Source organism: Eucalyptus grandis, chromosome 11 (genome assembly GCF_016545825.1).
Source record: "Eucalyptus grandis isolate ANBG69807.140 chromosome 11, ASM1654582v1, whole genome shotgun sequence".
In the NCBI taxonomy this organism is placed as follows: Eukaryota; Viridiplantae; Streptophyta; class Magnoliopsida; order Myrtales; family Myrtaceae; genus Eucalyptus; species Eucalyptus grandis.
This window is the reverse complement of record NC_052622.1, coordinates 47,718,844-47,730,294: the sequence shown is the minus strand read 5'-3', so window position 1 is coordinate 47,730,294 and position 11,451 is coordinate 47,718,844. Positions and strand designations below refer to the sequence as shown.

The 11,451-nt window shown below is 36.7% G+C and overlaps 1 protein-coding gene across 3 annotated transcripts; it reads left to right on the top strand.

Annotated features, from left to right (window-relative positions):
* The first annotated feature begins 5,857 nt into the window (after nucleotides 1-5,857).
* Nucleotides 5,858-11,197, top strand: LOC104422072 (probable 2,3-bisphosphoglycerate-independent phosphoglycerate mutase). 3 transcript variants are annotated; one of them, XM_010034295.2, is made up of 6 exons: nucleotides 5,858-6,129; nucleotides 7,384-7,724; nucleotides 8,468-8,613; nucleotides 8,959-9,235; nucleotides 9,853-10,125; nucleotides 10,422-11,197. In XM_010034295.2, the coding sequence occupies exons 2-6, from the start codon at nucleotides 7,416-7,418 to the stop codon at nucleotides 10,902-10,904; spliced, it is 1,488 nt and encodes a 495-aa protein (XP_010032597.2). In that variant the 5' UTR covers nucleotides 5,858-6,129; nucleotides 7,384-7,415; the 3' UTR covers nucleotides 10,905-11,197. The 3 variants fall into 3 exon arrangements, with proteins under 3 accessions (XP_010032597.2, XP_010032598.2, XP_018719935.2); XM_010034296.2 differs by having other exon boundaries at nucleotides 7,355-7,724; XM_018864390.2 differs by lacking the exon at nucleotides 5,858-6,129 and adding an exon at nucleotides 6,217-6,718.
* The last annotated feature ends 254 nt before the right edge of the window (nucleotides 11,198-11,451 follow it).

The following is an 11,451-nucleotide window of genomic DNA, read 5'->3' as shown; positions in this document are numbered from 1 at the left end:
GAGTACACAGGTTCTGATACCAATTGTGAAAGGTAGTTCAAGCACCTAGAGGGCATGAATAGGTGCGAAAACAAATTTTCAGAGAGAAGTGAATAATTTTACTGTAAAACAAACTCAATAGATTATGAAAAGGAAATTAGAATCTAATAATCAAATAGAATTACAATCAAAGTAAAAGAGCTTAGAGAAGGGAATAAGAACACAAGGTTTATAGTGATTCGGCTTAATCCAAGGTTACGTCCACTCTTCCGCCCCGACAGCCCACCGGCTAGATTTCACTAAGAATCAAAAGAGTTGTTACAGTATAGCTCTTCCTTGATTCCACAGTGTAGAGACTCTACTACACTTTCTCAATGTCTCATAAAAGTATAAACTCTTTTTTGAGTATAAGTTTTCACTCAACAATTGAATTGACAAAGAACATGGAGCTTCAGACTTTGGAATTCTTCTATCACACGCACACACACACACACACACTCAAATAACCGGAACATCTTCCTTATATACCCCTTCATGCCATCACACCCGTTGGCACTTAACAAAAGGAGTTCTTCTAATCTACCCGTTGGACAGAATCAATTAGGGAGATTTCGAGTTATTTAAGGAATATGATGATAGCCCACCAATCCTGCTCGCCCATACAATCAGAATCTAATGGATTCCGACATGCTATATCCAGCTAAGAGATCTTCTTCAGTCGATAGAATCAAATCCTTAACGAAATACTTAGTTCTGGATAAGTCTTCTTCGACGGTCTAGAAACTGTCAATGAAGATAGATTTTGAGTCTTGAGTCTAGCGGTCCGACGGTCTTCAGACTTTGATGAAAGAGTCTGCAAGTCTTCAGACTAGACTGATGAAAACATTTTGTCAACTTCAAAACACTCAAGAAAGTTTTCTCCAACAATGTTAAGTTAATTTAAATCTACTTAGTACTTCTATCTTAGTGGGTTGATTGAAATGTGTAATAATGTTTTGGGTATGATAATTGTTAAATTTATTTTGGTGATCTTGTCCATGCTTGTTCTATTTCATTCTAGGTAGTTTGAATATATTCGTTCTATCATATTTATCTTGATGACTCATCTTTTTGCTTCGTTCTTGATAGTAAAAATCTAGTCATTCTATCATATTTATCTTGATGACCCATTTCATGTTTGTTTTGCTTCATCCTGCTTTGTTATAGGTAGTCAAAAGATGTCCGTTCTATCATATTCATCTTGATGAGCCATTGTATGTTCATTCTACTTCCTTTTGTTTTGTTTCGAGTAGTTAAAATTTGGTCATTTGGTCATATTTATCTTGATGACCCATTGCATGTTTGTTGTGCTTCGTCCTGCTTCGTTCTTGGTAGTTAGAATCTAATCGTTCGACCATATTTATCTTAATACCAATTGCATGTTTGTTCTATTTCTTTATGCTTTGTTATGGGTAGTTAGAAACTGATAGTTCTTTCATATTTATCTTGATGACCTATTGTATGTTCACTTTGCTTTGTCTCACTTTGCTTTGGGTTGTTAGAATATGATCGTTTTGCTATATATGTTTTGATAACCCATTGCATATTTATTCTGATTTGTCCTACTTCGTTTTGGGTAGTCAAAATCTGATCGTTCTATCATATGTGTTTTGATGACCCATTGTATGTTTGTTATGGAAAGTTAGAATCTATTCATTCTACCATACTTGTCTTGATGACCTCTTGCATGTTCATTTTGCTTCGTTCTGTTTTGTTCTGAATAGTCAGAATTTGTTCGTTTTGCCATACTTGTCTTAATGACCTCTTGCATATTCATTCTGCTTCGTTCTACTAGAATTTTACTAGTCAGAATATATTCATTCGGCTTGTTTCTGCTAGAATATTCTATGTTAGAATCTGTCCATTCATTTTAGCATAATTTGCTATATCTAAATCTATTTGTTCATTCTACTAGAATTTATTGAGTCAAAACATATTTGTCCGTTCTATTGCATTTTTTTTTACCTAAGTCTGAGTCTGAATGTACCCATTTAATTATCCAAACTTTAATGACAATAACTTGTTCATTTGTACATCAGATTCTACTCATTATGGACATTTTAATTTATACATCAAATTTTACCAGGTTTGGACGTGATTATTTAGATTTTACTAAAATTTAAATTTGTTCATTTGTACAAACAGATTTTACTAGTATGAACGTATTTATTTATACAATCAGATTTTACAAAAGTCTGAACTTGTTTCTTTATACAATTAGATTTTATTGAGCCTGGATATATTTGTTTACACAATTAGATTTTACGGAAGTCCAAACTCGTTTCTCTATACTATCATATTTTACTTGATTTAGATGTGTTTGTGTATACAATTAGATTTGACTGAATCTAGACTTTTTCAATTATCCATTCAGATTCTTTTTTAGTCTAAGCACCTTTACCTTATGAGTCTAAATATATATTTTTACTCAATATGAGTATAATTGCTTTCTCTATTTGATTTGCTTTCTAGGTTTGGTTTTCCTTAAAAAAGCGGATTATCAAATAACATATTCACATTCTGAGTACGATCATAAGTTGCTTCTTGCCCAATTGTGTGACTAACGCATTCCTTTTTTTTTTTTGAAGCATGTGCTGAAGTAAGAAAATGGGTATAGGTATTGGAATGCATGTATATGTTTGCTTGTCTTTATAAAATTGAAAGATAAGCATGCTATTATGATGTGCGCATTAAAAAATATGATGAGAAATGAGGTGAGGTAAATTTATAATTTTCATCCTTCACTTATGTGATTATAAAAAAAGGGGTAAGGTAAGATTATACATGAAAAGTGGTAATGCAATGGATGTTAATTGTTGTAATGGTTGTTTATTTCATTGTTGATGTAAGAAGATCAACGTTAACATGTGCATTGTGCATCAAAGCAATGCAATTCCATCAAACACATATGGTACATGACGATGCCCTGTGGTGGAAATTTGCAAGATGCCCTAGTGGTTGGGATGCCTTTAGGAGAGTTTCAGGATACATTTAGAGTTGAGATGTCCTTGTGATGGAAGTTTGCAAGACATTTCGGAATTGAGATGCCCCGGTGATTTAGGATACCTCAGGGAGTGTTTCTGGATGTCGAAGGAGTCAAGATGCCCCTGTGGTGGGGATGCCTTCGGTGAAAATTTGTAGGACGTCTCGAAATTGAAATATCCTAGTGGTTGGGATTCCTGCCCCAATAGTTGGGTTCCCCTGTGAGTCGAGATGCCCTAGGAGAGTTTTGGAGGAAAAGTTAAATGAAAATATTGCTTGTCCATGTGCATGTATAGAATCAAATGATGTTTAATTGGTTGCCTTGCATCGGAATTTGTTATGCCACATGCATGAGCTTGGATGGAGTTATTGATGCATGACTATTATTGTGGTAGATGAAAAATGGGAGAGGTAAAGTTTGCTCATATTTTATCATACTTATTGGATTGTTATGCATTTTTTTTTTTTTTTGTGCTTGTACAAGGTGAAGTGATTAAAGTATTTTTTTTTTTGGTAATCGAGGATCCGCCGAGCTCGCCAAGCTTACGCCAAGTAGCCCATGGCCCGTGATTAGAGTATTTTTCTAACTTAAAACTAAAAATTTGATTTATTGGGTTTCAGCTCATCCTTTACTTTTCAGTTTGAAGGACAATCATTGGGATTTGATGATGGAAGGGATGAGGCGATGCTTGAGATCATCAATCCCTGAGTCGGATGGTGGCTCGTTTACGGAATAGAATGGAAGTAGAGACGCTAGTTGGTCGAACCCTTTCCTAGTATTTTTGTACTTTGTATTTGCTTGAAAGAGGTGTTAAAGTTGTATTAGATGGTGTATATATATTGAAAATAATATATAGTTCACTCGTGTGATTTCTTGTACGGGGGTTTTGGTTGACAAATTTTTTATTAAGCTTAAACATGCTATTAAAACAATAATACGAAATGGACAGGCGTTACGGGTGACGTTCTAGGGCATCACAACTAAATTGATGGGAATCGGTCCAATTCTAAGTTCTAGGATATCTAGGGTATGTTCTAGATTTTAAAAATTGAGGAACCTCTAATGAGAAAGTTCCAAGTTTCAAGTCCCTTGGAATTTAAAACAAGTTTTTGTGTTTTTCCTGTTTACTATTTTTACGCAATTTTATGGCATTCCATGGTATCTAATGATGAGTGTGTAATATGAACTACTAATCTAAACTTTTTTTTTTCTGCGATATCTATGATTGAGACTTTTAATTTATTAGTATTTTATCATTTTTCGTGTGTTTAAATATAAGTTGTTATTAGTGAATTGTAGCAAATAATGGTCATTAGAGGCGATAATTCATTGTAATTGTTCAATTAATAGTACAAGTTCTATCCTAAAATTTATGACAAGGTAAGTTCTAAGCTTTCTAAGAATGTACGGTACATTGCAAGTTCTAAAAATTAGGAAACTTATTTTGACGGGTAGGTTCTGGGTGGAATCTGGACAGAACCTAAAATCTATCACTCTTACTTTTATTGTCTTCTCTACTCATTTTGCTTTCAACTAGGATTTCTCCCTCTCTTAGTTGTTTTTGTCATTTAATACCATTTTTTAATGACTTTTGCTGCTACAAATCAGCACTTCTTCTTATCAAGTATTTCTATTGATGATTTTTATTATGTTACCGTAATGCCATTAATAAATAACAACAACAATTAAGAATTTATAATTGTTATTAAGTCCCTATATTTGGCATTAATATATCATAAACAATTTTAACTAAAAATTTCACCTTTTTTTCTGTATAGAAGAGATGGAATGAGATATAGTTTAACAAATCATCTATACTAATATATATTCCGATTTTATGGAATTATAAAATTAAAGTTGCGTAGCGCACAAATATGTTGCTAGTGAGATTTGTATCATAATGCAGACACGAGTTTCTAAAGATAAATGCTATGTTTACTTAGTTTGGATCATAAAAATCGCTGTACTAAATGACTATACGTAAATACATGCATTCTATGTACCTTTAGATTATAAAAAAATGAGAAGAATTAGTTTGCTAAAAAATCGAACATAAAAATAAATTCAAATGCATATGAGATGATTTCAAGAGAAATTCATGTCTATAATTTACGAAAAAGCAACGAAATATGTTATAAAGTTAAAGGTGAAAAAAACTGCTTCTTGAATAAGAGTTATTGATTGAATATTTTGGAGCTGTTGCCAGTGTCTAATTTTCCTTTAGCATTGCTCTCGAACATTAATTTGCGAATATGCATTACTTTGATAGATTTATTTGCAGTAATTGACAGAAAAGCACATATATAAATTTATATTTGTTGTCACCATCAGAGAGTTTCTACGACACTTAATCATACTCCTTAGATAGGCAATTGAGTTTTGTTATCATCAAATTCTTTTAGAAATCTTTATCCCAACACAAATTAACATGTTTCCATTCATTCTTAAAAGACAAAAACCTTTGAAATGACAAACTCTTATGATGATACAATCAACAAGATAACAATCGCTAGCATAATAGAAATTCAAATCGACGTGTTTCCATTCATTTTTATACGTCAAAATCTTTATAATGACAAACTCCTGTATCAATACAACCGACATGATTGCTATGACAGGATAGCTATTGCTAGTGTGATAAAAGTGTTGTAGAAAGTCATATTCAACTGTTTCCATTTGTTCTTATGTGACGAATTTTTAGTAATAACAAAAATACTCTTGTAACAATACAATCAATGCGCAATAGCAATTGCTAGCCAGACAAAACAGAATGGTGAAAAGGTCATCAATTGGTAGGCCCGAACCCGGATATGGGCCGGGCCCATCCTTCTCCATCACCCGAGAAGATTGAGGAGGTCCGTCATCGACCGGAGCAGAGCATCTCGCCGGAGCAGATTCTCAGAAACGCTATACCTCAGGAATAATTCTCCCTCGAACGAGAAAAAGAAGAATCTCTCTTCCGCCATTGATTTCTGGAAGCGTACTCTGGACTCGTTAGGATGACGCCACGCTTGGGACGGAGGCCAGTCCCTCTGTGGACAAGTTTACAGATTTGATCGAGCTCTTTATAGGGTGGGAAGCAGCCTGGCCAGCTCCTCACAAGGGTCTCTCTGTTTTGTCCGTGACTGGTGGGTCTCTCACCCTCTCTCTCTCTCTCTCTCTGGGTTGAAATTTCTTCTTTTGGGATTCGTTACTTTGTCCATTTGCTGCATGCTCGTGACCCGCGAACGGGCGATGTTGATGGGTTACTTCCATTTTTCTGCTTCGTTGCAAACGATGGTGTTGTTTATTGCAGAGCGTTGTTGTAGGATCGAGTAACTGTCCCTTGTTCATGTCCATCTCCGTGTTCTTTCTTTCTCCTTTCCGGTTGTTGCTGGTGATCACCTCTGTGTGCTTTACCGTGCCAATCTGCAATAAGCAAGCAGAGAATTTTCGAATTGGCCGATCTTGAAGTCCACCGTTGTGTCATGCCGCTGCTTTCTGAAACCCAATTTTGATATGCCGATGACGCTGAGAACTTGTTTACTTCACCTTGGAATGTGGCCTGGTAATGGAATCCCATTCCAACTCATGTTTGGTCGGATTCATCAACATGGACTAAAATCACCCGAGAATTGGATTCCCTTGAAAATGCGAAATTTGACTGTTCGGGTAGAGCTGATATGGTGATTCGGGGGAGAAAAAAATAGCTTGCGAATTATACCCACTCGTGAAGTGGTGAGCTTCATTCATTGGTTTTGTTACTCCATTCATTATCATGATTGGATCTTTGTCTCAGGACAAAGTGAAGATGAAAATGAGTATCACAATGGCTTGAAGTAACTTTGCCGTCATAGCTTGATTTGGATGGTTTCGTCATGCTGTAGATTCTTGACTTACTCTTTGTTATTATACAATGATATATTGCAGTGTTGCTGATGAAATGTTTGTGAAAATGATTGTGTGAACTGTTAATATGTTTCTATTGGAGGATGACAACGTGGAACTCATTCTGAATTTGTCATTTATTTTTTTTCGGTTTACCATTTTGTATACCTGGATTTGATAAACCATTCACAAATTATTTTGTATACGTTTTATCTCCATTTTGTGATTCAGATTGATCATTTATCTTCATTTCTAAAGTTGAAACCAAACAACAGAAAAGGAACCCCATCTCCAAGTAATTTGATTACGTGGAATGGGGGTATGCTTCATGATTCCATGGCCATGAACCAAACTTAATTAGTTGTGATTTTTGTTTGCCTGTGGCATGTATTACCTAGCGTCACGTGCTGTAGACCGCTTTGCTATTGCATGCCAAAATGCTATAATGTGTCTAAGCAATGCCACCTTTAAATTGCTGTCTAACAGGTGCAGTTTTTTATTTGTGCTGTTGATAGAGCCACTGTCGTAATCATTAAGCACATAAGACATGGCAAGCATTGAGCATCCCAAGAGAAGAGTGGCATTCGTGCTGATTGATGGTGTGGGCGATGTGTCTTTGCCAAGGTTTGGGTACAAGACTCCTCTCCAAGCAGCTAAAGCGCCTTATTTGGATGCTATTGCATCCGCTGGTGTGAATGGGCTCATGGATCCTGTTGAAGTAGGATTGGGTTGTGGAAGTGATACCGCTCATCTTTCCTTGTTGGGTTATGACCCAAGAGTGTATTACCGAGGCCGTGGCGCATTCGAGTCCATGGGTGCGGGATTAGCGATGTCACCGGGTGATATTGCATTTAAGGTGTGTATCTGGTTTAAATTGTCCTTCCCTCGTTATCATGGGTTTTGTAATTTCTACTATTTCTTTCTAATTGTGGCAGTATTGTGTTAATCAAAACCTAAGGAGGTCAGTGAGGATATACCTTTTTGTTGCAATTCAGTTCTTGGGTACACTTTTTTTCTGGTTTCTTGTCATTTAGGTGTACAACTACAAGTTCCACTTTCAAGAAGTTCAATCCTAGGGTTGGATCGTTTGGTTCCTTCATCTTTTAATCCCTGGTTGAGTAGTATGGAAGAGCTGGCTCATTAGCTATTGTTGCAAGATCTTGTAAATCCTACCATTACAAAATTACGTTTGTCATTTTAGCATAAAGGAAAGGAAATATTTAAGTTATGCTGCAGCGTTTGTGATATTTGATAAGGATGTCCAGGATCATTAAGTCAGGTTTTTGTTTAATTATTATTGGGATAGGTGTCTGATGAGTCACAATTCTGTCCTTCATTCTCTTGCATGTTACACATGCATGCATGAATATAGAATAACTTGTTCTCTGTTGAATGAATACTATTGAAGTTTGTGAGTTGTGAAGGGAGGCTTTTCTCCATTTACAGTCTAATCTGAGTGTTGGTATGAACTTTCTTGTACATATTACCATTTTATTGTTCCGTTGTATAGAATGGAGGAGTTTGTTTGGTCATGGTCATTAACGGTATCTCTTGGCCAGTACACCTAATAGCAAGGTCACACCATTTTCTGATCCTCAGTCGAATTTTGCAACCTTGGATGAGAAAACTGGAATAGTCATCAGTAGGAGGGCTGACAGACATTTTGAAGAAGAAGGGCCCATTCTTTGTGCTGCACTGGATGGGATGAAGCTCCCATCTTTTCCCGAGTATGAAGTCAGAGTCAAGTGAGTTCATCAGTATTTCTCTCTTTTGAAATTTCCTAGCCATATCTACATCACAGAATCTTCTGTGAAGAACCTGCCTTGGATATTCATTTGAAACTTCGTCTATGAACTGCATGAAGCTGCTAATGGGATCTCTCTTATACTTTTCAAATTGTCAACTTGCTTTACGTAGATAATGCAAACGGTATTTGCCATAAAATGCCGAAACTTATCACAGATTGGTGAAGGTGTCTCTATCCAAGTGACTTGGTGGTTCTATGCAGCTGTTGATTAAGTTTCAGTTTCCAGTCTTTTTTCTTTTTTCTTTAGTGAAAATCTGGGAAGTAATTATGGATTTTTTGACAGGTATGCAACTGAACACAGGTGTGGGGTGGTTGTAAAGGGTCCAAGGTTAAGTGGAAATATATCTGGGACTGATCCATTGAAGGACAATCGCTTACTTTTGCAAGTTAAGCCTTTAGATGAAACTGAAGAAGCAAGGCATACTGCTGCTGTTGTTAATGAGTTATCCAAGGAAATTTCTCGAATTCTAGTTTCTCATCCATTGAATGCAAAAAGAGCGGCAGAAGGGAAAAACATTGCAAATGTTGTCCTGCTTAGAGGTTGTGGGATAAGAATTGAGGTCAGTTTAAACTGTAGGGACAAGGCTGCATGTTTCTCTTTTCAGTTACAGTGAGTTTTTCTTGCTGCAATGTAGAAGTAATCTTTTACTTTCTATGCCTTCTTTTGGCCCTGGGTGTAAGTGTAGCTGCCTTCATGTATGAGATTATTTAGACTTTCTAATTGAAACTGTAATCCAAGAATTTATATTTATGCTCATTGTTATTAAAATCTAACATTGCATAGTCACGAAACTTGTTTGTCATAATTAAAGCTCCCATTGCTTAATATTCCAAGTAGCCATCTAACTCGTCATCCAGATTTGAATCTTGGCATATAAACTTTTCCACATAGGAATGAAAAGTATGAGGTTCGAAATGGCTTTAGGATAAGAGATTCTGGAATGTAATTATGGTTAAAACTAAACTATGATGATGATCTGTCCAAACTCTTGACTTTGCTGCTTCTTCTCTGTGGTTGTTTTATAAATGAGAAGGTGCACTTTTTGATCTGAGTACGAGGGTCCTGCGAAAATACTGTTTTATGTGCATTTACAGTTCAGTTTTGAATGCATGAGTTGAAATACCCCCAGTAAGCGGCCCTATTCAGCATTACGAGCATCTGAGTGTTATGTGGCAGGTTCTTCCATTTGTTAAGAAACATGGTTTGTGGCCATGCATGGTAGCTCCCACAAAAATCATAGCTGGTCTAGGCCTATCACTTGATATTGATATCCTACAAGCTCCGGGAGCAACTGGAGATTATCGGACGCTTTTGACATCCAAAGTATCTGCAATAGCTAGTGCACTCTCAGCTCCTATGCATGCTTGTCCAAAAGTTTTCGTACCAGGGGAGGACGTGGACAAACCAGGTCGACCGAGTGGCTATGATTTTGGTTTCCTCCATATTAAGGTCAGCACAGTTTTGGGTTCCTAGACGTAAAAAGAACCTTACAGCTTCTTTTTTTCCTCTTTGTTTTGTATGTGCATTGAATTAATTTGCATTAAGTTGAGTTTAAAATAGAAGAACTAGAAATGCTTACTCTCTAGACCAATGGTTCTTTAATATCTTTATCATCTTTATTTGGTAAATTCAATAGTGGATGTTTACTTGATTGCCTGAGCATGGGTTTCAAGATAATTTAAGAGGCCTTGTCTTTGAAGAATATGACTATTGTGGGTTAGTGATATTCCATTGTCTCAGTGCAGGCTATAGATGATGCTGGCCATGACAAGGCAAGCGTTTTCAAATTAAAGGGATTGGAATCTGTGGACCGAGCTATTGGGCAACTAGCCAAACTACTTTGGCAAGCGGAATCAACTGGGAAATTTCAGTACGCTCTTTGCGTGACTGGGGATCACTCTACACCAGTCGAATATGGAGATCACAGCTTTGAACCTGTTCCATTTGCGATATGTTGGTTGAAGGACCTTGTCGGTGCTGTAGGTGGTGACTCAGTTCTTGCCGAAACTTCTCTTGATCCCTTTCCCCTTCCTACCGTTAAGAGTGGAGAAGACTCGGAAGAAGATGTGGTTATGCAAAAAGAGGGAGGGACCAATCAATTACGAGCCTTTAACGGTGACTCTGTCTACGAGTTTGATGAGATTGCGGCGGCTAGGGGATGTCTTGGGCGTTTTCCAGGAGGAGAGATGATGGGGATAGTGAAGTCATTTCTGACACTGAATGCTTAACTTTCAGTTTTTGATTGAGGAATAACACGGCCTTCTAGGCCGCTGTATCCAATTAAAATATATTGACAGGCCGATCTTGATCTGGGGATTCTTTTAAACATCAACTGAAGCCTTTATCTTCTGTTCTTTATTGAAGAGCTTGCAATGTGTAAAAACCGTGGTGACTTCCCATTGTCTAGACTTCCTTTCAATAATACCTACTTTTGCCACATTTTAATTGACCACTTCCACTTGATGGGAAAATTCTTCCTTGGGGCATCTGATATATTACCACTGAAGTGTAATTTCTGAAATCCTCACTGTCAGTGTTTCTGGTATTTGTTTCTAAAACATTATGCATCTTAGATGCTGCTCATTCTTCTTCCCTCGTTTGTATTGTTTTGCATGCACCTAAGAAAGTTCCTAGGCAGACTAACCGATTCTCTTTTCTGGATGTCATCGAATGTCCATTCCATGGGTTTTCCATGGAGTGGTTCACAGCTCTATTCAATTCGCAGGATCAAATATCCGAGAAATCAAAATACTGCTGAAGATAGCATTGCAGTCG